The sequence below is a fragment of the Microtus oregoni genome, unplaced genomic scaffold, assembly GCF_018167655.1.
Source record: "Microtus oregoni isolate MIOR12 unplaced genomic scaffold, Mior012 000002F_ref0000024, whole genome shotgun sequence".
Lineage (NCBI taxonomy): Eukaryota > Metazoa > Chordata > Mammalia > Rodentia > Cricetidae > Microtus > Microtus oregoni.
In genome coordinates this window covers 75,058,092-75,083,825 of record NW_024543061.1, presented here as the reverse complement: position 1 = coordinate 75,083,825, position 25,734 = coordinate 75,058,092, and the positions used below count along the sequence as shown (strand labels likewise).

Genomic DNA, 25,734 nt, shown 5'->3' with positions numbered 1-25,734 from the left:
CGTATAACAAAACACGAGGGGAAGCCAGGGCCAAACTTCCCGAGATCATCTTATGACCTTCTCCACAGGTGCACAGGTGACCGCTGTGATTCTGAGTGGTCTCAGCAAGAGCAGGAAAAGCAGTTCAAAGAGAGTGCCAAAGTGTAAAGATAACTGAGTTCTGCAACCAGAAATCAAGGTTTACAGCGCGGCTCGTTGGAGCTGCTTCTCGCGGGCCGTTCTCACATTCTTACCAGCAGGACCCCTTCCAACAGGCACTGTGCTTATGCTGGATTCCTTCTTGGTGGTTATCTGCACGCCAGGCTCCCTTTAGTTCTTGATCCTCTGGCATTCCTTCCTCCTCCTCCCATTTTTTAAAGGACAAGTCAGCTGACCAGCATCATGAAGCCCTATGGCAGATGTAGTTAAAATAGGAAGGAACATAAAAGCCAAGTGTTCCACCCTGAGCACGACCTGCAGAGTGCAGGGCTGTGTTCTGTCTTCCTTGTCAGGGTGCGGAGCGGTGCAGGCATTTTAAACCCAGTCCACTTCACACTCTAAGTCCTTCTGTTTGGCTCACAATGGACGCTTAGACTGTCCTCCAAAATTCAATCCACCTCCACTATTGTCGCTCAGATTCACATCATCTTTCTTATCTGGACTGTGAGCCCCTTCACTAGTCTTTATTCCAAGCATTATTTTCTTAACAATAAAAAATTAATTAGAAAATTAATTGAATCACTTATCATTCCCGTTTAAAAAACTTTTCTTAGATTCTTACTTATATAGGATCATAGCAGCATATTCAAGATCATGGTAGAGTTGTACTATCTTTGCAGCCAAAACCCACTGCCTCTTTTCATCTGGTTTCTTTGATTCCCTGTCTTCTACCTGACTCTGCATGACTCTTGCCTTTGTACCCAGTATACCTGGACTGTTCGTGCCTGTCTTCTTTGCCAGAAACTCTACATATTCGAGGACCCAGCTAAAATAGCACCCAGGCATTCTTGCCAACATCATACCTCCACTTATTAAAATATTTGAGTATGTTTTGTTGTTGTTGTTGCTGTTTTGATACAGAATTTCTGTTACCCTCCAACTCATAGTGATCCTCTGCCTCAGGCGGGATTAGTGCTGGGGTTAGAGGCATGATTCAACATAGCCAGCTTCTGTGGTACAATTGAAGTTTATTGTACTTCGCAAGTTTTAGTATTTAGACCATTGTATCTGTGGGGCTTCAGTCTCCAAACCTTTGTATCTGTGGGTCATTTGCATTTGGTGCTGCATTGTTGAGAGACAGTGCAATATCAGAGCACTCTGAAGAAGGGGCAGAAGCGAGGGCAGGGGACAGGAGAGAAGAGGAGACAGTTGCCATGCAGTTTTCTGTCCTGACTCTTCCCTCTAGCACCTCAGGGAGATGCCCCAACATATGGGTTCATTTGAGACCTTGCTAAAGGCCTCCTGCCTGTTCGTCTTCTCTTTGTTGAATGGAGTGGGATAATGCAGAAGCCATAGGGAGCCCTTCTTGATCTCAATAAAATAACTTTCTTGTCCTTGTCACTGTCACCAAGCCAGTGGGTGAGAAATAAGGACACTCTTCACCCTCCTGTCTGCCCTCAGAGGGATATCTCTGCATCAGAACCTGGCCATGAAAATCACAGTCAAAGGAGTATTGTTAGCACTTAGAACTCAGTTTTCATAACTTTTTGTAGTACTGCCCCTTCCTCTGAGATAGGAGTGTGTGTGTGTGTGTTTGTGTGTGTGTTGTGCTGCTAAGTATCAAACCCAGAGGAAACTTTATTTATGGTAGGTAGATGCTCTACCAACTAAGATATATTGAATGTCTTCTAATATAGGCTTATATAACCTAACATCAAACCAGACATTTCTAAAATATCATGTGCATATTGCTTCAAGTCTTATAAGTGAGGAAGAAAGAAAGGAAAGATTCAGAGAGACCAAAAGAAAGCTATAATCCTTCCCACACATGGGAAGACTTGTATCAGCTCCTTCAGTTCCGGAGAAAGATTGAAAGAGAGGAGAGACATATAGACATGTGGCCAGTAATGTTGTCTTTGATGTAGACATTTCAAATTGCATGCTAGACTATGGGAAAGAGCTGGTGCAGTGGGCTTCAGAAATATACTTTAGGGATTAGACAGATCACATTTAAATTCTGACCTATCTTTCCTTTGATAATGCTACTCGCCATGGCCAAGCCTGTTTCCTCATCTGTGACATGGAATCACACCCAGTATCGTATGCAAGCTCCTTGGAGCAGTAAAGGCTTGGAACACATGGCTTCTCACTTTCCTGTTCACACCTGACCCCTGTCACATGCCTTACCAAGTGAAGGCTAATTTACAGATTGAATGGTGTCAGCGGTTCTTGTGGTTGCTTGTGGCTTCCATGGCAAGGGTCTACCCTGAGGAGAGCCCCTGAGTGTACACGGATAGGCAGGTTTGCGAGTCCTTAGTTCTTGTTCAGAACATTAAGAACTGACTCCTCTCTCTTCCTTCTCTGCTTTATGTTTCTGTTCCCTGTTCATCTCTTCCCCTCTTACAAGCCAGTGACCCTGAGACCACGCACTGTTAGACGTGAGACACAGACGTCAGGAGCGGCTTTCAGATTTGTGGTTTTCTTCTAACACTGAATTATGAGCCTCCTGGGCACAATTCTCTGTCAGGTTTGACAACTCTGCCATTGCTGGGCTGGAGGAAAGGCTCTCCTCGTCCAGGAAAAGAACCACAGGCAGCAGAGTCACTAGGGCAGGAGAGGAGTGATGTGTGCCCCTTCTGATGGTTGACAGACCTGTCTACGCCACAGAAATACCAGGAAAAGTTCTTGGGATCTCTCTGGGGAATAATGATGGAGTTCTCATCTCAGGGGTAGGGTCCAGCGATCCACATGCTCACGAGGCTCACTAGGTTTGCATCAGGGACCCAGCTCAATTTCTTGAAGTAAGCCTACAAGGGGCTATGGCATGCCAACATGTACATCCAGGGATGCTTTGTTGTGCCATGGTGTCAGGATTGTAGTTTTGGAGGAGTCCCAAAAGCTCCGGAGATCTTAACTGTTTTCAGTTGAGTATGAAGGAGAAACTGTGAACTACCACAGACCCCATGCTTCCATTTACGTGTAAGCTGGGTAATCTAAACTGGCCCAGGAACCATATCTCCGACAATCCGCCATCTCCAGGAACAACCTAAGTATGTTTTCAAGTAGCCTTCCCTGTGTGCTACAGGCATAGGTTTTACTAAGGGACAGCCTAGATCACTAATGCCGGACAGGGACTTGGTGTCTGTCTTGGCAGGACCTAACTTGACACATTTGGTAACATCCCCATCACTATAGTTTCCCCTCCTTATGGGACCCGGAAAATGAAAACAACTGTGCTTCTGTGCGGAATACTGGATTGAAATAAAGGGTCACAAAAGCACATGAATAGCCACAGGGAGACTGCGGACCACATTCATATGTTTTCTCTTTGGCTCCAGCTAGGGCTCCTTGAGCCTCACACCTGCCATCCTGAGACCTTCCTGGGTGAGATTTAGATTTGGCAACAGCAATGTTTTAGGGGAATTTTCTATCCAGCTGGAGCCTTGGGTGTGGTCAGGAAAACAAACGAGAAGCATGAAATGATCAAGGTAATTCATCTCCTCCAGGTGCTTCCTTTCATGGGCCGGCCCTTAGCTCCTCTTTCTACAACACCTACCTACTTGGATCTTGACTTATTTTGGCAGTTCTCTGTATGTGCAATGTGGTTGCCATAGAAATGCTACCCAGCATGCTGCAAGCTGTTTCATCTTCTCTCCATCCCTTCATTTCTCTCCAGCGTGTGCTTGTTCGCTTGCGTTTCTACCTCCCAGACACTCAACCCAAACTTTTTTCTAATTGAAGACATCAAACACCACACTTCTTCAAGCTATGTTGCTACATTTTCCTCATACTCCTATTGAACGCGTTTTTAACTTCATATAATCAGAAGAGCCTGGTAGTGACTAGAGAAAAAGGAAGAAAGTTGCTCCAAATATTAAATCTCCCTTGTTTATGCTGGGTGCCAGGGAGTCTGAGGGGATCCAAGCAAGTGTTGATCAAATTAACTCCTGCCTACTTTCCCAGGGATTAAGTCCTTACTGAGGTTGAGAGAGACTTAGCAACCATACCTTTCTGATTTCCACCTGGACTCTTTCATTTCCTGGTGCTCTCTGGAAAGCAGAGCTCTGAACTGCCTTCATCTCCTAATTGCCTGTCCACGAAATAGCCATAGATTATTTTTGTCTGTTATTTGCATTGACCCGTAGGCATCTCTGTAGATACTGACATGCTGGGTTATCAGGGGTTGGTCCAAATATGAAGAAGGTCATACTATGAATATTAACTACTTACTTCCACCTCCTGTGTGATTTATGTCACTGGTGGATAGTGAGAAGGGAAAGACTGTGTAAATATGTGCACCTAACCAGGTAAACATAGAATGTTTTCGTCTATGTATACTAAGATTAGTTTTATTTTTCCTCAATAATTAGAAAGGTAGTAGAAATAAATACGCAAACACACCTCTTTTTCCTGTTTTCTTCCTTAAAAAGCCATCTCACTGGTATGTCATGAGCAAAATGAATTGTATTTCTTTATTTCCTAAAGTGATAAAAGGATTTGCATTAGTAAAAACAACATCCTAATACTAACTTTTACATGTGCTCCAGATACCTTGATTTTCTAAACTTAAAAGAAACTCATCAGTCAGTCACTTTAGTTGAAAAGACAAAATACAACCTGATTTCTTTTTCTTTCTTGTAGAAAAAAAAAATCTCATAAGAAATCAGGGGACCCTGTTACTTCCCACTGACTGTCAATTGTGTTTATTTCTATGTTGGCTCTCTCTGAGGGCCCAGGATCATGTGAAAAAATGGGGGTTCAAGTGAGTAACGTGATTCTCACAGGCAGAGCTAGTTTTAGGGGCAATTTAATGAGGAAAACAGAAGAAGGAGACATTTTAAAAGGACTTGTGCAAAAGTGTCATCAGCCTATATTTGTCTCATTGTATTTAGAAAACAAATTTTGATACTTCATTCTTTTCTAAAAATCAATAATGCAGTCATTTCCCCCTTCCCTCTCTCCCCCATCCCCTTCTCTCTCTCCCTTCCTCCCTCCCTCCTTCTCTTTTTGTCGTGTGTGTGTGTGTGTGTGTGTGTGTGTGTGTGTGTGTGTAGAATTCAAAGTAATGAGGGATACTTTCCAGGCTAGTCATATAGAAGTTCTAACAAATTGATAGGTGTTTATTGAACACTTAGCACCAGCAAGGAGCTAATTTAGATTCTGCAAGAGGGATAATAGGACAAGATTTGATTGTTTAAACAGTGCATTGTCTGTCATAGAGTACAAGACACAGACATGAAAAGCTAAGTAACTACCAGGAATAAAATGGATCATAGGAACAGTATATGAAATATTGAAATGAGAGGCCAGAGGGCAGAGGGAGGGACGACAGGAAGGGGCATGCATGATCGAGAGAGGAGACAGGGTGAGTCAGATCTCATCTGAGCCGGTAAGCAGGCTTAGTTCACACTGCAGAGAGCTGAGAGCTGTAGAAATGCAGGCAAATGTGATGCTCAGGGGTGGCAAAGAAGCCCTAGGCTTCAGCAAAGGTTCAGAGAACAAAAGAGAATCACAAATGTGCAGCTGCAGCCAAGACGTGGAGGCCCTGAGGAAAGGCCAACTTTGACCCCGGCTAGTCGGACCTGCAGGAGGTTTAGAAGCAATAGCTGCTGCTGCATTAAGAAGTCTACTGTAAGGATCTGGGGCACATAGGGTGATGATGTAAGACAGATGTCCAACATTCACGCTGTTTGAGAAACCTGCGTATGAGATGGTAAGGCTCGATAGGAAGAAGACAGAAAGGAAGGGACATATGCGAGACATTATCATATGCCTACTATGTGCCAGACCCCCTTTCAAGTGCTTAATAAGAATTCAAGAACTCGAGGAGGGAAAATTAGGCAGTCAACCCGTGTGAGGAAGTGGTATGTCGGCCTCACTTCAAGCACCGGAAGTTTGTCATGGGGGAAAGTCAAGTGAGCACTACTTGGGTCTAAGGATGAAAGGGATAAACCTGGAGGATTAGATGAGCTCAAGATTGGATGTGTAGGGCTGATGAGATGGCTCACGGTTAAAGCACCCCATGCATAAGCTTGGGGACTGGAATTCAGATCCTCAGGTCCCACATAAATGCCAGGTAAGTGTAGTGGCCAGTCTGAAATTCCAATCTGAGAAGGCAGAGCTGGGGGATCCCCAGAACAAGTGAGCTAACAAAATTAGATCTAGCAGTAAATTCTAGGTGTGACCTAGAGACCCTGCCTCAGTGAATAAACTGGAAGATATAGATAGGGTCCCAATATTAACATTAGGCTTCCACATCTATGAGCACACATGTGCACATACACACAATGCAGACATTCATACATGCACACGCACATGTGTGCATACGTGGAAAAATAAAAATGAGAGCTGTAGGACTGGAATTCAGTCATATTGAAGAGCTTGTATCTAAGAACAGCTGGCAGGGTGTGTGAGCCTGTATTGAGTACCCAAGAAATAAAGGGAAAGAGATCTCTCAATCAAGCCCAGCGCTCACCAGCATGGCTGCTTTCACTAGGCAGCTTGCTCCGGGGGTGGGGGGGGATCCTCTGTCTCTGCCTTCCCAGGCTAGAACTACAGAATTTCCATGGGTCCTAGGGGCTAGAGAGGGAGGGGCCAGCAGGAGCAGACAGCAGAGGAGGTGAGGAGATGCAATACAGCTGCAGGAGGAAAGCAAAGCAGCTGTAGGATAGCATCAGACAGGAAGCAACACTCTGCAGAAGCAGTCTTCAGCGGGATCCAAATTCAGAAGCTCAGAGCCATTCGTGCACCTGATGGTCCAGACCCAAAGTATGGGTCTGCGTCCCCTATTGAGAATAAATGAGATTTTTATTATAGCTCCCAGAAAGACTTTAATATCATATTTTTAAGTCCTTTGAGAACTTAGACATTCTGTGCCAAACCAAGAAAAACTTTTTCCAATCTTAACGGAGCCAGATAAATACCCTCGCTATTGTTGGCTGTCTCTAACAAGGGCTCTAGGAACGCAGCCATAGACGACTTTCTAACGGACCTCCTCCCAGAGCCTGAGCTAAGAATTAATTCTCCCCTAAGTCCAGTCAAGCTTACTGCTTTGTCCTCTGACTTCTTCTAAGGCAAATTAATTCCTTTTCTTCACGTCTGAGGGGTTTGTGCATGTGACAGGTGATGGACTGACAGCCTCCAGAGAATTAAGTTCTTTTACTATTCTCTGTCTCCTAAACAGCACTGTGACTTCACTCACCCTTGGAGCTAAGGTTTTCTTCCCTACAGCTCTTCACTGTGGTGCCAGCTTGAGGACAACCATCTGATGTGACTGCTAGGGGTAGCAGAAATGCTAAGATCCTAGGCTGTAAAGACATTTACATCTGGGCTTAGGTTTTTAGCTCTACTGTGGTAGAAATTTCTGGATTCTTTGTATTCTTCTCTCCTGACCCTTGCTTCTGTTGACAGTCCCATGCTCAGTGTGAGGCTATGTGGAAGGAGCGTGAGCTTTGGGACTACTGGGAAGTGGATGGATTCAATCCTGCTGCCAACAGCCTCGGGTTTCATTATAGCATAGCTATTACATAATCACATATAATATATGCTATTATTTTATAGCATTGCTGTGATAATTTAAAATAACATAAAACACCCAGAACAGAGCTTGGCATGTGTTCAATAAATGATAGCATTCATTGTTGGGCTTTTTTATGGCACAGCCAGAGCTGAAATATGGCTTCCAAGCAATTTTACTTCTGTGTTAGAAAGCTCGGAGATTAATTTACCTCGGAGAGACAGAATTCTGCAACTGTACACTGAAAAGAAAGAAAACGTCAATCCACAAATTGTGTACACAATGCTGAGATATTGTTGCATTTTTAACTGAGTTTATTGGTTCTAGGAATATAGCTCCTAAGAACAGTCAGTTTGTCCTTTTCATTCACGTGGTAAGAAAGGAATTGAAACAGAAAGAGATATCAAATTATACCAAGAATTTGAACTCTTTAAGGATTGAAGTCTTACATTGCTGCCATCACCAAATGACAGAGGAACCCGTGTTGGGCCTGATCCTGATAAGCTTGATTTGATATCACTGTGGCAAGCATCCCAGCAGAAATACTGAACTAAAGTTCAGGAGACAGATGAGAACTGGAAGACAGATTCCAAAGCCGTGATGTGGAGCTGATTAGCGATTGGCTATGTCTCAAGTGTCGCAGAGAGGGAGTGTCAGCTCAAAAATGAACATAAAAGGAGAGAAGTCTAGCCTGAGGTATAAGAAGAAAGCCAAGATAACACTTGAAGCAACAAATATGCAAAGCAAAGGTCCATGAGCAAATTCCCAACAGCATCAAGCGCCGAAAGCTACCTGAGGAGCACAATGAGAGAGCAAAGGCTACTAACTTTACTTTTGTAGACCTTGTTTTGGTTGCTGATGACTTCACCAAATATTTTGGCAGAATAGTAGAGGCAAGAGCCAAAACTAAAATGGTTGAGAAATAATGTTTGATGACAAGGACAGGCAACAGGTGTTGTGAAAAGTTTTCAGTAAGTAGAGATGTTAATATCATTCCCTTCGCAAGGGGTTAGAATGTCTCTCTGCAAACTGCCCTAGTAAACAAAGAGTTAATGGTACAAATGCACAGTAATTTCGGAAGCATTAAAGAGCATGTTTCCATGGAAACATCAACCTACAGAGGGAGAGAAAGAACTGAGATCCCCTGACAAAAAAGGAACAGCAGAGTTCTACCCCCACACAGTACAGCAGGCAGAGTTGATTACACGTTTCGCTCATCTACCCTGGGAAGATGCAGTTGGGGTTCACGGTGCTGTCCTCTTTGGTGGGGGGTGCTTCGGTTCACATACATTTTTGCCCTCGTTTGGTCTGCAGCTCTAAATCAAAGGCCAGCCTATGTTAGACTGTTGGAATAGTTATTGGTGGGTGCCTTTAACTGGTAAGCAAATAAATAAACAGGTCAGTTTGAAGTCCCCTGGCTTCCCCATCGTAGCCCACTCTGGAAGCACTGCCTCGATGTGCCAGGATTTAGAGCCGTGTTTGCAGAGACTCAGCGACTCTAGACAAGTAAGGCGAGGGGTGGGCTGATGATGTCAAATTTTTGTGTTATATTTTATTTCTTTTAGTCTGTGTGTGTGTGTGTGTGTGTGTGTGTGTGTGTGTGTGTAATAAAGGTGCTCACATGCTATAGCAGTTTGAGCTATGTTGGGCTAGTTACAGGACTAGGTCCTCTCCTTCCACCATGTGGGTCCCTGAGATCAAACCTGGGTCACCAGGGTTGACAGCAGGTTCCTTCACTTGCTGAGCTATTTCACAGACTCAGGCTGACAGGGCGACAATTTTGACCAATGTCTCAGTGTCAAGGTTTACACTGTGACGCGTCCTCCTTGATTCTACACACAGTGGCTCTCACTGCTCTCAGATTCATTCTGTCCACTCGGGACAATCTTGAGTAAAATTCCCACACTCCTCCCTGCAGTCCCAGTGTAGGAAAGTCTCCCCTCACCAATGTCATCTAGGAAGTCATTCTCCAGAAGCAACTCGAACAAACTCCATGTTGCTGTCTCCTGCCGACCTTCCCAGCTGCCCACTCTGTTCCCCCATCTTACGTAGCACCCCACATCTGTTTCTTTAGAGCAACCTTTCAGTCTTTCCACTAGCATCTTGTGTCCCACTTGGTCTCTCTCACCACTCATGCCTTTTCTGAAATCTTACACTCAACAAGTCATTATGTTTTTCTCCATGTGGAAGGGTTCCCTCCAGGTGGCAGATATGATTTGCAGGTAAGTCCCCTCCACAGTCTCCCACACACCTGTAGTTCTAGCCACCAAACCCATGGCCTCTTGGGCATTCTCGGCGAGTACCTTGCCATGGAGCGACATCCTCCGCGGTTGGGTTTTCTAAGTTATAGATGTGTTCTTGACCAAGCCAACATCCTCTGCAACCATGTTTCTTGCACCTGTAGCATGATGTGATTATGGTTTACCTATTTCTCTTAAAGGCATAATCTTCCCAGAAGCCCCTTGAGACCTCTCTCTGCTGGAAGGCTTCTCAGACCCTTGCAATAGCTTTTCCTCCCTTGGTTCTCTTCCCCTCCCTCTACAGCAGAATGACTTCTGGGAAGTTCCACTTGAAGAAATCTGCCAACCATTGCTAGGAGACTAAATTACAGCCTCATTTCCCATGAGTGACAGTTCATAATATCTGTTCCCATCCCTTGCAAGGGAAGCTGTCACTAATTCGTTATAAATCCATTCACTTCGTTTGCCCTGCTTTAGTAGAGCTAAATAATGGTTAAATAACAGTTCAGCTTGTGGTAACTACCCAGAGAATGGGGGCTGCATATGCAGCTTCCAATGTGCTGGTTTTATTGATCCTCTGGGTGGGAGAGAGGAGAGAGAGGCTCTTGAATAGGGAAGAACAAATCAAGGTCAATAAGAGGTCAAATGCCCCACCATTCTTTTGCTGGGGCCTCATGCTTAGGGTACTTTAGGTCCTGGAGAAATGTTCCAGAGAAATCTGTCAATTGCTGCTTGGTTAGTTTTGGCATAGTTTCTATGTACTGTTTCCAACTCATGAGCAGAACTGAGTATCAGAAAAGTCAAGCCTTTACTTTAAAATTATTACCAGGCATCCTGGTTACTGTACAGTGCTCTGTTAAACATGATGAGCAGAAGCCATCCTGAAAGAAAGGGTTTATTTCAGCTTACAGCCTACCGTCTATCCCGGAGAGAAATCGGGGCAGGAACTCAAAGCAGGACCCGGAGGCGGGAACTGAAATAGAGATGACAGAGGAACACTGTTAACTGGCTGACTCCCAGCGGCTTGCTCAACCTGCTTTCTTATGGACTGCAGGACCCCATTCCAGGGTTGGCACCGTCCTCAGTAGGCTAGGCCCTCCCACATCAATCATCAGTCCAGAAAAAGGTCCTTCAGACTCGCCTATAGGCAATCTGATGGAAGCATTTTCTCTGCTAACTTACTTCTTCTCAGATGACCCTAGCTTGTGTCAAACTGACACGACATTAACCAGGACAGTGGACATAAAGGGGTAACAGCAATGAGCTGAGAGTCCAGCTTACTTTTGACCTATAACGTTTTGCTTTGGCTTAGTCCTAATGCTTGGCATGGATAGTGTGTTCTGGACAGTTTCAGCATAGTGTGCACCATAAGGTGGGAGAGAAAATGAGTTTTATTCAATATTTTGAACTCATGGATAACATGGGAAAAGGAGCTAGAATGCAAAAACAATTCTGGGACCTTGCTATTATCTGGGCATTACTTGGGGCCTGGCCTTGAGAAATCCCATCATTCTGATCACCTTAGCTGGACCCTAACATGTCTCGCCATAGCCATGGTGATGAGGAGTCACCTAAGCCCACTAAGAGGAATAACTTCTTTTCTCATTCTTCTGCACACAGACCCGAAGGGAAGCAGGTTTGCTGTGTTGCTTGCCTCTTTACTTAGTGCCAAGAGATGGCTTCATGGGTTCCCCTAGGAAGTGTCATACCTTCATGCACAGGGGGAGTGTGGCTTCTTTAAAGAGATTTTAAGGAGAATTTACATAGTGTCCAAAGCAGAGCTCTGGGAGGTCAGAATAGGGGTCATTTACCCTGGATTAAAATTATGAAAATGTGAGCTCATCTGTTGTGTTCTTTGGAAAGAAAACTTCATATTAAAGTAGTCTGTTTAAGTGATTTCCCACTGCAGAAACCCTCCCAGGGATTAATAGCCATGGTAGTGAGAAGCAAATGTTCTCAAGCCTTAACTTGGATACCACAGGAATGAGAGATATTTTGATGTAGTATCACAAACAAAGCAAAAATCGTGGAATTGGGAGATAAGTTCCCTAGAGCTGTGTGATCAACGCCCTCCAAACACTAACATTCTCCAGTCTCCAAGTAGTATTGTTAAAACAGTGGCAGGGCCGGAGAGATGGCTCAGAGGTGACAAGCTCCTGCTGCTCTTGCAGAGGACCTGTTCCCAGCACCCACATCAGCACCTTCAACTTCCTGTCATTCCAGTTCCCGGGGATCCTATGCTCTGTGCTTACCTCTGTAGGTGCCCGCATGCATGAAGAACACACATATGTTCAAGCCCACAAGCACACATATAACATAGGACTTTAAAGTCAGGTGTGGAGGTGTGTGCCCTGTGATACCAGCAGCGGGGAGACAGACGGGCTGAACTCTAGTGCTCACTGCCCAGCCAGTCTGGCCAAATTACTAATGTTCAATGTGAGAATTGAACTCAAAAAATATCATGGCGGGTAACTGAAGAAGTGACCCTACCTCCACCTCATAATGTCCTAACACGGTTTGCTGTACTGTGTGTTGTGCATCCATGTGTGTGTGCGTGCATGTGTGTGTGGGCCCACGCGCATGTGTATATATAAAATCTTTCCCTCTTCATTTGATTGGTTTTGTTTCTTGTTTTCCTTTTATGCATCTCACCCCATAAGCCCTTGGGGACATTGATCAACCCTTTCCATCTGTTTATGATTCTTCCTGCTGGCGCAAGCCTCTGTGTTGATCTCCGGTAGAGCTCTAAGTAAGTCCAGGGGAGAATTGTTGCCTGGCATGGACTGCCACCTTGACCCCCTTGGAGAATGGTGCAGATTGCAGCAGCCATCACTGGTAGGGGCAGAGGCACATCTCCCGTGGCTTCATTGTTCTTTTTAGGTGAATAGAATTCCATTGTGTGTATGTAGCACCTCTATATAAATCTTACTGATTTGATGGCTGTCCACAAATAACAACTTTCTGGAGGAAAGAAAATGGTTTCTACCCTCTTCTATCTGGGCAGAGATTACTGGGCGAGTCTTGACAATCCTCCCCTATTTTCTTTCATTTCAGATAAAACTAAGTCATGACATTTAGTTGTGAAACAGAGTCCAAGTAACAGCTCTCAAAATTCTTCATTGTTGGACTTTCGTGTCTGAAGGAATTTTTTTTCCTTTGTAGTAAATGGTGATTGATGTCACCATTTGCCCCTCAAATGAACGCACTTCATCCCAAACTCCCAGAGGGATGAAGCGCATTTCTTGCCTCTAGTAGAGAAGAGGAAGCATGGCAGGCTCCTAGGAGCAGCCTTGCAGGATATTGTACAATCTTCCTCATTAATTTAGCATCACAAATAGAATCTAAATGGCTTATATATGGACCAGCCCAACTTGAACTTATTGTTGTTTGTGAACAATCTTTTTCAAAATAAATTTATGATATTAAATACCATTTCCAAATGATAAAATGTTTAATTCATTAGAAGACAAACTATTTTTAATCCGCCTCAAGTAATTATAAATGGATATTGTGGTTTGACCTTTAAATTAGTTTCTTCCAATGCTCTCCACTAGCTATCATTTTTTCCTAAGAGAAAAAGCTTACAAAACTAATTTTCTAATTATTTTGTCCAGTACATGACTTCATATTGCTATATATGGCATTATAGCTGTGAGAGAATTTTCAAAGTTTCTTCAAGTGTTCTTTCAAAATAACCAAGCAACTAAACCAAAAAAATATATATTAACATTTAAGTACCTTGGAAATATTATCACCCAACTTAGGGACGGACGAATCTAATGGGGCCTTGCTGGTAAACTCCTCACCACACGGTCTATTCTTGTGTGTGTGAGATTGGATATATTTATTTTTTTCTATGAGTATGTCTTTTATTCTCCCCCTTTTTCCTCACTAGCATTTGGAGGTGTTATCTGGAGCCTTTCATAGAACATAAGCTGTATTACTAATGGGAACACTCTTCTGAGTTGAGTCCCAGAGAATCCATCTAAAATCCCCAAATACAAGTATCCTCTGGTCACGACCTACCAGACTATCAAATCCACCAGAGTGATTTGATTGTTCAGGATTCATTTTGATAACTGAATTCCTAATTTAGGAAAAAGTAAGACATTTCTTTTTAGTTTAACCAAAGCATAATATTAATAAATATAAAAATATAATTTGCAAATATCTTGGCCACCTTCCTTCATTACTGATTCTAATGAGCTGGTTTTAAAAAGTTTTAAAATTCATATTTATGATCTGTGAGAAATTGTTTCCACTATTTCCAGGGAAAATGTGTAGAAGAATTAGTCACTTCCAGCAGTGCTTTCTACTCCTCTGAAAGATTTGTGGCCTTGCCAATCTTTTTGCAGTATCTGAACAGACACAGTGTTTATCAGAAGAAGTGCAAGGTGGTAGATACCTTAATTGCTGTTCTGTATCACCTGTTAATTATATATGTGTTCTGTAACATAATATTGAATACCTTAAGCACGTCTCATGAATATTAATTCAAAAGAAAAAATAGAATGTCCAATAAAAAACATGTCACATCATGCAGGTTCTAAGATGGCCTTTTACCAATCTATGTTTGCTAAATTTTTAAGTTTGCATACAAAGTAATTGGTTTCATTTTGATGTTTTGAACATAGCTATCATTGTATTTTATTCTTATGTATCCCCATTCCTAATTATTCTCTTCCCACTCCACAGTTTCCTCTCAGAACTATCATCCCTGGGCTCCAGCCTCTATTTGAACTCTCAGAGTACCCTAGTTTTCACAATGGGTCCACTCTCGAGATGGTACCCTTTACTCCATCGTTTAAGTTATGGGATGGATTTCATCTCTAATCACCATCTTATGAAAGCTCACGACAGAATCGGAGCCTTGTGGGCACTGTGGGTCTGTCTCAAGGGCACAGCTTACCCTTTCGGGAAAGTTTCTGTTTCTGTTCCTCAGACAGGGAGCCCCAAACCTGGAGCCCTGTGTTACTTCTTAGTGCATTGCTTTCCTCTTTCTCTGCATTTTCAGTCATTCCATCACTGCCTCTGTGAATTTCCAAAGCTTTTCCTTCAGTTTCTCTTTGAAACAAAGTCTCTCTCATGCTGATTTTTCTCAAATGGATGAGGTAGAGGCCGCTCCGGATTTGCCATCTTACCTGGAAGTTTGTCATCTATTTATTAGATGACAGACTAGAGATATTAGAGGCTAGAGATGTATTGCTGGTACCAAGTCACAAAGTAGAACAGTTTCAGAGATAAATGTAAGCAGGTGGTCAAGAATTCATTCCACAGGGACTCTGTTCTCTTTACTTTTAATAGCTAGAGAATGGACCTGCGTTCTGAAAAATCTGCTCCGTTTAGAAACATGGTGGTGAGCAGAAGGGACATGGTGGACTGGGGTTGAGCACCTCTGGATGCTGTTTCTAACCCTGTCACCTGTAAAGCTACAGAACTTTTCTGGGAGACAAGACACAGACTGGGTTGGACGAGCCAGGCTGACGGTGCTGTTTCACATTATCACCACATTAGTGGGTATTGCTTTCTATAAAGTGCTTTGTAACAATCTGAAGACAGAAAGATGCCACCATGCCAGGGCTCTAGGTTTGCTGACAAATGCTGGCAGGACTCCTTCAGGTGCCTCCCACACAGGACACACTGCTGAGTCATCACTTCAGGCGTCTAGTCTACGTGATACACAAGAGTTCTGTGTGGCCAAAGTCAAAAGGGCACAGGTTTGTTAGCCTCTGTCTGACCCTATTAAAAACCTGCTGGAGTGTGACTTAGGCCGTGTAAACCAAATGTGTTGGCTGGGAGCCCATCAAGATTCCGAGTCTCCTCTTCAACCAGGAGGTACGCAGGAGGGGAGATCTGTTTTACTTGATTTAGTCTCCGGTAGGGATTTAGGTAATCCAGAGCATGGCGCGTGCTATGAAGATGCTAAAATGCACAACGGGAACTTTGAAAACTGGTGTCTCTTCAGAATGTCATGAAAAGAAACTAAACTCTTAAGAATAGATGATCTGATCTCTGAGCCTGAATGTGAATGTCCCTTGGGGAGATCATTTAGCATCTTGGGGCCTGTTTCCCTCTAGAATAAGAGTTTTCAATGAATAAGTTTTTCACTTTTCTTTGACCCCTGACAAGCTCAGATTCTGTGTGATACTACAACTTTAGGAGATAGGCCAGTGGGTGTCTTGGATGTTAAACCACATCTGAGAAAAATCAAGCAAAATTTAATACATCCAAACTTGATTGGACTTCAGAGAGATGAGAGTGTGTTATGGGCAACATTTCTGCCTTGGGCTTTCCCCTAATCCAGGGGGATTGCCTGCGTGCGTGAGAATAGCATGTATAGGGAACCAGTGATTATGGGGGGCTCAGACTCTTTATTGTAGTTTAATTTTTTTTTTACCTGGGACTTCTATGTGGAGGTTTCAGGGTCATAATATTTTAAATGAATAAAGTATAGCCAGATCTAAAAGTAATTGGATGTTTTTAGTTCTTATGGGAAGTTTAATTATCCGTGTGATCTTAGGACCTAGTGTTACTGCCTTGTGTGGAAATTAGTCTTCATTCTTTCCATGTAGCCCATGTATGGGAAGGTCTTGCTAGTTGTACTGTAGGATTTTCATCAGAGAAGCTTAAAATTGGGCAGGTGTCCTGTCTTTAGATGTCCGTGTCTTGCTAACACCATTTTTCTGAACGTTCCCTGCTATACAGGCTCATATTTAAAATTACCTTTTGGGCGCTGTTCTTTATTTCATTGGCTCATCCCAAGAACTGTTTTCCCTGACATCTGGAGGTCACACGCCAGTTCTAAAGAGGGATAACTGAAGTTTGGGTGCTGGGACCGCAAGCAGTAAAGTGATGGCCGCCAGAATCCTATCACTCTTTTATCACCAGTGAGTGGACGAATGTGCTCAGCTGTTCAAGGGCCGTCCTTGCTCAGGGCTGGTGCAAGTCGTCAAGTGCCCGGCAGGTAAATGGTGCCATGGCACAGGCAGTTCTCAGAAAGAAAACACGCATCCTGTGAATGATTAATCTATATGCTGCCGAACGCCACACATGATTAACACGCACGTTGTGAAGGGTTTTGTAGAGCGTCATAAAACTTTATTGATAGTCTTGCTAAGTGTAAAGCATTCAAGAAGAACGCAGATGGATGAAATGAGCCCAGCAGACAGGAAGGGGAGAACATGTCAGCAAGGTAATGATTTCCACATGAAATCGACCTGGGGCCAAAGTAAGAGAGATGCTTAGCTACAGACCAGTTATGGTGCCTTTGCGTGGGTTCTAGTTCCTGAAATTTTGACTTTCTTCATTTATGCTTCCAGCTCGATGCTATCTGCTTCAGAAAAGTCATTGTGGGACTCTGTAACAACCCAATTCATGTTACTTAGGACGTCAATCATTTCTGGAGCTTCTATAATCGCCTTCTGAAACGGACACTTCTTTTAAATATTTTAATAGTGTTTTAGATAAAGGCAAAATAATATACAGCCCCGCCTGGTGATGTGGTGGGTTCTTAGGCTGGTAGTTCATTTCCCCCTCTCCCTTTCCTCCTCCTTCCTTTCCGTCTGGTCCCCTTCTCTCCCTCCCGTCTAGTCCCCCTGTTACTCCCTCCTATCTTTCCTTCCTTCTTTAAAAAGAGAAATGGGATTAAATTGTTTTTTTGTTGTTGTTGTTGTTGCATAATCTTTCCTGAAGACCTCCAGAAGCAATTTCAAGTAGTTCAGGACTATTACAGTAATGACGTGTTTTGCAAGCTCATGATGGCAGATGCTTTTCTTGTAGTTTGTTACAGTGCAGGTTTTATAAGTATATTCCATAGAATAGGGATTTGGGTTGGATTTGGAGTTATTGTCAACTATAGGAAACCAGGATATCATCTTCAAAGTGATGACGAATTCAGGGAAGCCACACTGACTGAACTAAGAGGTCAGGAACAGAGCCAGGGATGAAGAAGATGCCATGTGGGTGCTAAGTGGGCCAGGGATGCTGCACTCTACTAATGGAGGATTCCCAAAGAGAGGAGGAGCTTGGGGCATATGCTGGACACATAAAGGAACAGGATCTGTTGAATGCCATGTTGCTATGAGACCAAGGGCAATATGGTAGAAAGCCTGTGGGGGCCTAGAATGTTGCTTAAGTATTACTTTTGATCAAAATTAGTAATATAATATCAAGCAAATAATTTAAGGTTTCTCCTTCTCAATCCATAAAATTAAAATATAGAAGCAAATGATCTTAGGATTTCTTCCCAGATTAATCTTTATAATATATATCTTTATAAGGGATGTTTGACATATATCTTCAAATATTTGAAGAATGCTCAGGCAAAAGGAGGACTAGACTAAGACCATAAAAATATCTCAAGAGGAAACGAGTTTTGAAGAGTTGCAAAGGGATTGGAAATCAGTTTTAAATAAGACAGACTCGTGGATGGCTGCCTTGAGGGTGGAGGACACCATAGCAGGTTCCATCAATAGGGACATTAAATAGACGCTTAGAGGACCAAGTCAATGGCGCTGTAGAGAGAAAGCATCAATTGCAAGAAGCGACAAGCTAGCTGACTTGAAAAGTCTCAGTTCAAAATTCTAGGAATTTCTACTCTTTTGGAATCTTCTGCGCTCGCAGCTGTAGCGCTCCAGCTGCAGACGACGGGGCATGGCAGGCATAGCAATCCATGCCCTTCCTAAAATGAGAGGTGCCCTTGAGGGGGTTGGTTCGTGCTGCATAGACATCTTTTCAGTTGCTTCAAGGATCTATATAACTCCCTGCAGCCTTGCCTAACCTAACCTAACCTGCAGCAAGCAACGTCCCCAGATGTATGGAAGAAGAGTTAGAAGAGGGTTCCATGGCTTTGTAAGGTGCCTCCTTGGCTTCTTACCAGAGGTTCATCTCACTGGCTGTCAGGCCCACAGTGCAGGAGTGGCGTGTCATGCAAGCATGGAACTTGTCCCTATTGATTCCATGGGCCTTGATGGTAAAGGGACATTAGTTACAATCCATCCAGTTGTACTAATGCACTTGCAATGAGCAGGCCTGTGGGGATTCCCAGTAAAGGAACTGCTTCTTAGACCCAGCTGCTCGCAAGGGACAGGGTGGGCTGGAGACGAATGACCTGCAGGAAAACCATTTCACTGGTCTGAAATTGCTTCCAGAATTTCCACGAATGTATGCTTCTGTCCTCAGAGCACTGTATAAAAGAACCACTTCCCCCTTCCCGCTCCTTTCCCCACACTCAGTATTTTCTGCTCAGTGTGCAGCCAACATAAGTCCTGGGTTCCAGATGCCTCTGGCACACCACACTCAGGCAGTCTCACAAACAAGGGCTGAACAAGTCCTTACTAAGAATTGAAAGAGCATGCATGTTTGGGGGTGGAGACAGACCCCAAGCGCCTACATGCTACCTTTTTTTGGCAGAAAGTTGTCTTGGTACATAGCCATTTTCTTTTCTTGTCTCCATCTCCTCCACCCTTTATTCCACCTCCTTTTTTGAATAATAATTGTTAACACTTAATGAGCACTTAACTATGCACCAGACCCTCTGGTAAGTGCTTAACCTAGTTGTCTCATTTAAGCTTGCAGACTTAATTAGGTGATCTTTATAGTGCCAGACTTTTTGCAGATGTGTGTGTGGGGGGGGGGGGGTCAGGCTCAAAAGTGTAAATGAGGGCTGGAGAGACGACTCAGGTAAGAGTGTGTGCTGTCCTTGTAGAGGACCCGGGTTTGGTTCCGAGAACCTATTCTAGGTAGCTCACAAAGCACCTGTGATTACAGCCCCAGGGGACCCAGTGCTGCCTTCTTGTCTCTGCAGACACCTGCACACATGTGTATATACTCCTACACACACATAAACAAATATGCATGTATATAATTTAAATGAAATAAAAATCTGTTGTTTTTTTTAATTATTTGGTCAAAGTCGGAGCCTTTGGCTGAACTCAGATGAGCTGTCCTTATTTCAACTCTTGGTAATATTTTTTCACACGGTTCCTATTGGAAAACTTAGATGGGTATTGCATAATCAGGAGGAATTTGAAGAGTGCCAGTTAACTAACGGCCGTCTCCCTATACCTTTCTCTCAACCTAGCTGCCTTCTGCTTTCAAATGTTTTTTTTTTCATATTTTTAACCTTCCTTTAATTTTATCCTTACAGGTATCTGATCAATGTCACTTTCGAGGGGAGAAACCTGTCCTTCAGTGAAGATGGCTATCAGATGCACCCGAAGCTGGTCATAATCCTTCTGAACAAGGAGAGGAAGTGGGAAAGGGTAGGACACTTCTTTGACAATCCTTGGGCTGAGCAGAGTCAGATGTGAGATCCCGACCTAAGAGCAAGCAATATAATACCTCAAAGGAAAGCAGCCTCTTGGTTGGCTTCTCTGGGCATCAGGAGCAAGAGGCTGGAGCTTTGAGAGTACAGGAGAAGCCAGGCCTCAAGCATGTATCCCCATCCTCCTGCTACTCTGGCTAGTCTCAGGGCTGTTTTCTTTCTGTTTTGATGGCTGTCAGTGGTTGCATTGCTTTATAACTCATGTCGGTTGTATTGGGAGATGATATCTACACAAGCCAACAAATTAAATTGCTGAAGACACCAACTAGATAGTACCGGTTAGAGCTTGCATCTTATGGTCCCTGAGGAAGCCCATAAACCAGTACAGAAGCAGAAGGGCTGACAGTGTTTCCTGCGACTGATGATTGGTACCCAGGTTCTACTCGGAATCTGCCCTGCTACCAACTGATTATAGACTTTGAAATTTGACCTTTAGACATTAATTCCCATTGACATCACTTGCTCACCCGTTTGCCTATTTGGGACACTGGGGGAGAAAAATCTTAACTCTGCAGTCTTTCAGTCTCTTTACTTATAAAATGGGAATTCAATATATTGATATCTATAAAATACTCGGAGCAGAGCCTGGCATACAGTGAGCACTCTATAATGCAGATTCCAGGTTAATATCTAACAGTAATCACTGGGGCTTTCGCAGGTGTGTCCTGCTGGCATTTGTCCCTTGAAACACTCCAACAAATGGTTCTGAAAATAAAATAAATAAGACTGGGAAATGCTATTTCTGCTTTTCAGTCCAAAGGAATCTCAGAATGTATTAGCAATGGGAAAGTTCAGATGTGTCATGGAACAAAGAGGCATCTTTAACTTTATTTAATATGACATTTCCCAGAAATTTTTTTTATCATGAGAGATCTCCATTCATAATAATCTTATTCTATGTCAAGCACATGGGGTAACTGATTTCAGACTATGTCCATAGTTGCTATGGACAAGTTGGCTGAGAATAGGTTTTATGATGTCAACATGGTTGCAAACAGAGGAGAAAGCAAGTATGCCCAGCAGCGTCCTGTCACTGTCACGGATTAATGAGACACACCAACTTTTAGAGAGAAAAAGCTGGTTTCAATTTATGGACTTTTACTCCATGGTCACCCGAACCTGTCAACTGGGGTCTCTGGTAAGATGGAGATAATAGTGGGGATCATGTTGAGGGAAGGTCTATTCACCTCAGGGTATCTGGGAAACGAAAGGAAAATATTGAGACCCCAATATTTTTTCAAAGGCACATTACAGATGACCCAACTTTCTACCCCTAGACCTCATATCCTAAAGGTCCCACCATTTCCAGTCATGCCATAGGCAAACAGCCAAGCCTTTAGTATGTGTACTTTTGGGGAGATTCAGTGTTTATATTGTAGCACCCGCCTGTCTCTCAGACCAAGCAGTCAGACATAAACTCCCCACAACCCACCATGATGTCCCAGAGCCCCTGAGAGCTAAGTTATCAGTCGGTCTCTAAACTGGACATTTGTGACTCAGCCAGTAGAAGTCAAAACCCAGTTCTTAATATTGAGAGAGAGAGGCCTCTGTCCGTCATGTTATTATGACATTATCAGATATGACATCATCTGAGTAAAGAGATTGAAATCACACCTGGTGATCTTGGTTGAAGTTATTCTCCCCTCCTGAGCTCCCATTTGATCAGAAAGAGTTGGACCCCGGGCTCAGGTGTCCATCCCAGCACTGCTTCTGTTGAGAGTCCATAATTTCTCAAGTGTTCTTATCCCTCCCATTTAAACAGGTACTTCTGCCTATCTCTAGAAGAGGAGTTATTAATGACAGGGACATCATGCACGGGTCAGGAGCTGTGCAGCTGGGGAGCTCTATGCCCTGGGGCCATGATAGCTGTTTCAAGCAGTTACCATCTTACAAGTGCCCTTAAAAGTCACTACTTGGAGGCCCCAGAGTTCTCTTGTCCAGGCCCCCAGGTCTGAGGCCTTGGACCCTCATGTCTTTCTACAACTAAGTCTTCCCTCTGGGGGTTGGATCATTTGTAGCATCAGTTCTGCCTTTGTTCTGCCTCGTAAATGGAGGCTTACTTTACTGGGCCTCTCTGTCCTGAAACCAGCCTTTTCCCAAATCAGTCTTCCATGTGGCTGCTGGAATGAGCATTCTAAATACAACCATACATTCTTTCCTGACCCAAATACTTGCTACCGTTAGGGTTTATGGGCCAGGTCTGCATTTTATCTGTTCTTGTGTTCAAGGCTCTGGTCCACTCTCCAAGGTTTGTTATCTTTTCCTTATCATCTGCATTGGGCTCCATCTGTTCTGAGAATGTGCCCTGGTGTGTCCTACTTCATTCACAAGATGCCACATTCTCTTTTCCTGGAATGAATGAATTGTGCAGTTAACGAAGTCATCAGAGTTTATTGAAGTCAAATTAAGATGTTGCAGCCCCCTTCCTTAATCCCAGTTGTGGTATGCTGTCTTACCCGCTTGCCTTACAGCTTCGGTTTATATGTCTGTTGCAGCTCCATCATTGCTGCCCCGAGTTGGGATCGTGAGCCTGCAGGCTCTCAGAGGGCAGAGGCTGTGTCTTTCTTCCTATCATTGTGTCCTCATAGCAATCTGGATGTGTGCGTTGCATAAAGCAGTTCAATAAATATTTGTGGAATGAATGAGAGCCATTACATAATAAGAGAGTCCAGAATCCATCATTAAGAGTCCAAGTTTATGCTATTGCCCTTGATATAATGGCTGTTTTCTTTTTTTAAAAGGAGGAATAAAACCCTTATGTAGATTGAGTTTTTATAGATCATACTTTAAATGCACCAAAGGAACTCACTTTTTAAAGAAATTCTGTGGCTAATCTTTTTGCTAAGCAGGTGGGGAGGGATTAAGACATAGACTAGAACCTTTGCATATTGAATTGCTTAAACCGGGAAACATTTCTGAGAAGAGGTGCTTAGCGATAGATGAATTTACAGGGCTGTGATGCTCCCAAATTCAGAAGCCCTGGTCACTCACAGGCAGGAGGAGTAGCAGAAACCAGAAGCCCTGGTCACTCACAGGCAGGAGGAGTAGCAGAGACCAGAAGCCCTGGTCACTCACAGGCAGGAGGAGTAGCAGAGACCAGAAGCCCTGGTCACTCACAGGCAGGAGGAGTAGCAGAGACCAGAAGCCCTGGTCACTCACAGGCAGGGGTGGTAGGGATCAACCCCAGAGTATGACTCGATGTGCTGGATGACTTTACCTTAGTCTCTCTCTGTCGCTGCAGCCCCCCAGAATATTATTTCAAGGTTTCTAGTGTCAGTTCACCAGGTCCCCTGGCATCCATGGGAACTTAGTGGCTGTGGAATCTTGACCAGTAGACACGCTGGTGAGCATTCTACAGGGAAGGAGTAGGTACCAGAGAAATTAGCAGAGGAGCAACTTGGGTCTTTCGAAGAAAGGCCAACAGCATCTAGTCACTTTTCTTGACAATTCTCTTCGTTTTTTAAAATGATAGCTTTAAAGTAAAAACCAGAACCAGTGTAAATCCTGTAGAGTTCTAGGCAGCACAGATTCACACTGTGAACAAAGAGAAATGCAGGATATTTGGAAGCACAGCAGCTCCAAGGGCATGGGTGTCATTCTTGCTCTTGTAATTTAAGTAAATAGTGTCCCCAGAAAAGCCTTCCCCAGTGACCTGTGCTAAAGCAGTCACCCAGCTCCTCTGTCACAACAGTCCAATTTAATTTTCTTTCAGTATACATTTTAGCCGGCTTTCCACTTATACACTTGATTGTTTGTTTGTGGCTTATCTCGTCACACCAGAATGGATGTTTGATGAAGACAAGGACCTCATTCACTCCTACAATTGTAACCTTTATGGAGAATGCCTGGCTCAAAGTGAGCATTCAGAGATCACTGTTTTAAATAAATGAAGCATCCATACACCTGAAAAAGTTAGGTGTTGGTCAGCCATTCCACTTCTAACACACCTGTGCAGGTGTGAGTGTATGCGTGTGTATGCGCGTATGCACACAAACACACACAAGCACATGCAATCTCCTCTGAGACAGGTTGGGTCTCAGAAGGCAGCCTGAGAGCTGCTGCCTCCTCCCTTTGGAAAGGGCTCTGCTGTACCTGTGGAAGATTGGGGAGTATCCAGGGGGTTCGGTAGCCAGTGGGGGAGGGTCTGCAGGCTGCTTTAACAAGGAACTGCAGGAAGATCCCTTATGTTGTGAGCAATGCGATGGATTTCATGACATTCCTTTGGTTTTTGAAAGTAATCCTACAGTTGCTTATAAATTTGGCTCCTTTGGAAAAATCCGAGGTCAACACAACCTAGTTTATGGTTTTGGAAGTCAGAAAGAACTGCATCCAGTTCCCCACGTTGCCATTTATCAGCTGGGTAAGCCTGGATAAGAGGCCGCTATCACCCCAGTCTTTTCCCCTTTAGTGAAATAGGCTTTTACATGAAGTCACTGTGAAGATTAAATGAGACTTTATAGTCAAATACCAGTTAATTCTGACTGGAACACAGGCAGAATTCAACAAATGGCGATTGATGGTTACCATACTTCATGGGTAACTTCTCGAAGACATGTTTGCTGTGCTCAAACCTCATGCCAACTGTTAATCTAGTAAAAAGAAAACCCCCTCATCCCCTTGGAACTGCTTTCCAGGGATACTGTTCTCAAATTCTGGAACACTCCCCAGGGCAGTTGTTGCCACAATTTCTAATGTATTGCTCTGAAAAGATTTCAAACACATATGCTTTTGATGAATTGACTCAACCTGTTTTAAGGAAAAAGAGACTGGCCAGGTGGTGGTGATGCACGCCTTTAATCCCAGCACTTGGGAGGCAGAGGCAGGCGGGTCTCAGTGAGTTCGAGGCCAGCCAAGTCTACAGAGTAATAAACCTGGTCTCAAAACACCAAAAAAATAAAAAAGAGAGAGAAGGAGGGAGGGAGGGAGGAAGAGAGAGAGAGAGAGAGAGAGAGAGAGAGAGAGAGAAGCAAGCAAGAAAATGAATCTGCTCTTAGGAACCTTTAATTGGGTCCTTCATAAGTAATAGAGAAGTAGTGGGGGCTATAACAGCAGAGATCTCTGGAATACAGCATCTTTACAGAAAGCCAATAACAATTCTCTGCCATTAAAGAATGTGGAGTAGGGCCTTTAAAAAGGAATGTAAGTGGGGTATGGAAGCAGGAGAATCATGGATTTGAAGCCGTTTTGGGCTACATAACAAGATCTTGTCACCAAAACAAAGAAAAACCAAATAAAAATAAATAAATAAATAAACACATAAAAAACAAAGTCACACACACACGTGTGCAGATATAGCATGGGAATTAGGAAGGGTAGGGAATGGTTAAAATGATAATAATGATAACTGGGTGCAGAGTGGCTCGTTTGGAAGACTTCGTAAGTGGGGGACAGCTGCACAAGCACGCATTAAGAATAGCCTGGCACCGAGTAGCAGTTCTGCCGGCTCTTGGGCTGCTGTCTCTATCAGAGCCTCTCATGATTTGCTTCATTGCAACTGCTATCTGCTTCCATTTAAT

At 43.6% G+C, this 25,734-nt stretch overlaps 1 protein-coding gene across 2 annotated transcripts in view; it reads left to right on the top strand.

The window, feature by feature from the left end:
- The window catches only part of Grin2b (glutamate ionotropic receptor NMDA type subunit 2B), a 461,714-nt gene that overhangs the window by 307,679 nt on the left and 128,301 nt on the right, over window positions 1-25,734 (top strand). For both annotated transcript variants that reach the window (XM_041632687.1, XM_041632695.1), the window contains exon 5: window positions 20,042-20,156. In XM_041632687.1, the coding sequence (XP_041488621.1) occupies window positions 20,042-20,156 (115 nt within the window). The remainder of the gene's footprint in view (window positions 1-20,041; window positions 20,157-25,734) is intronic.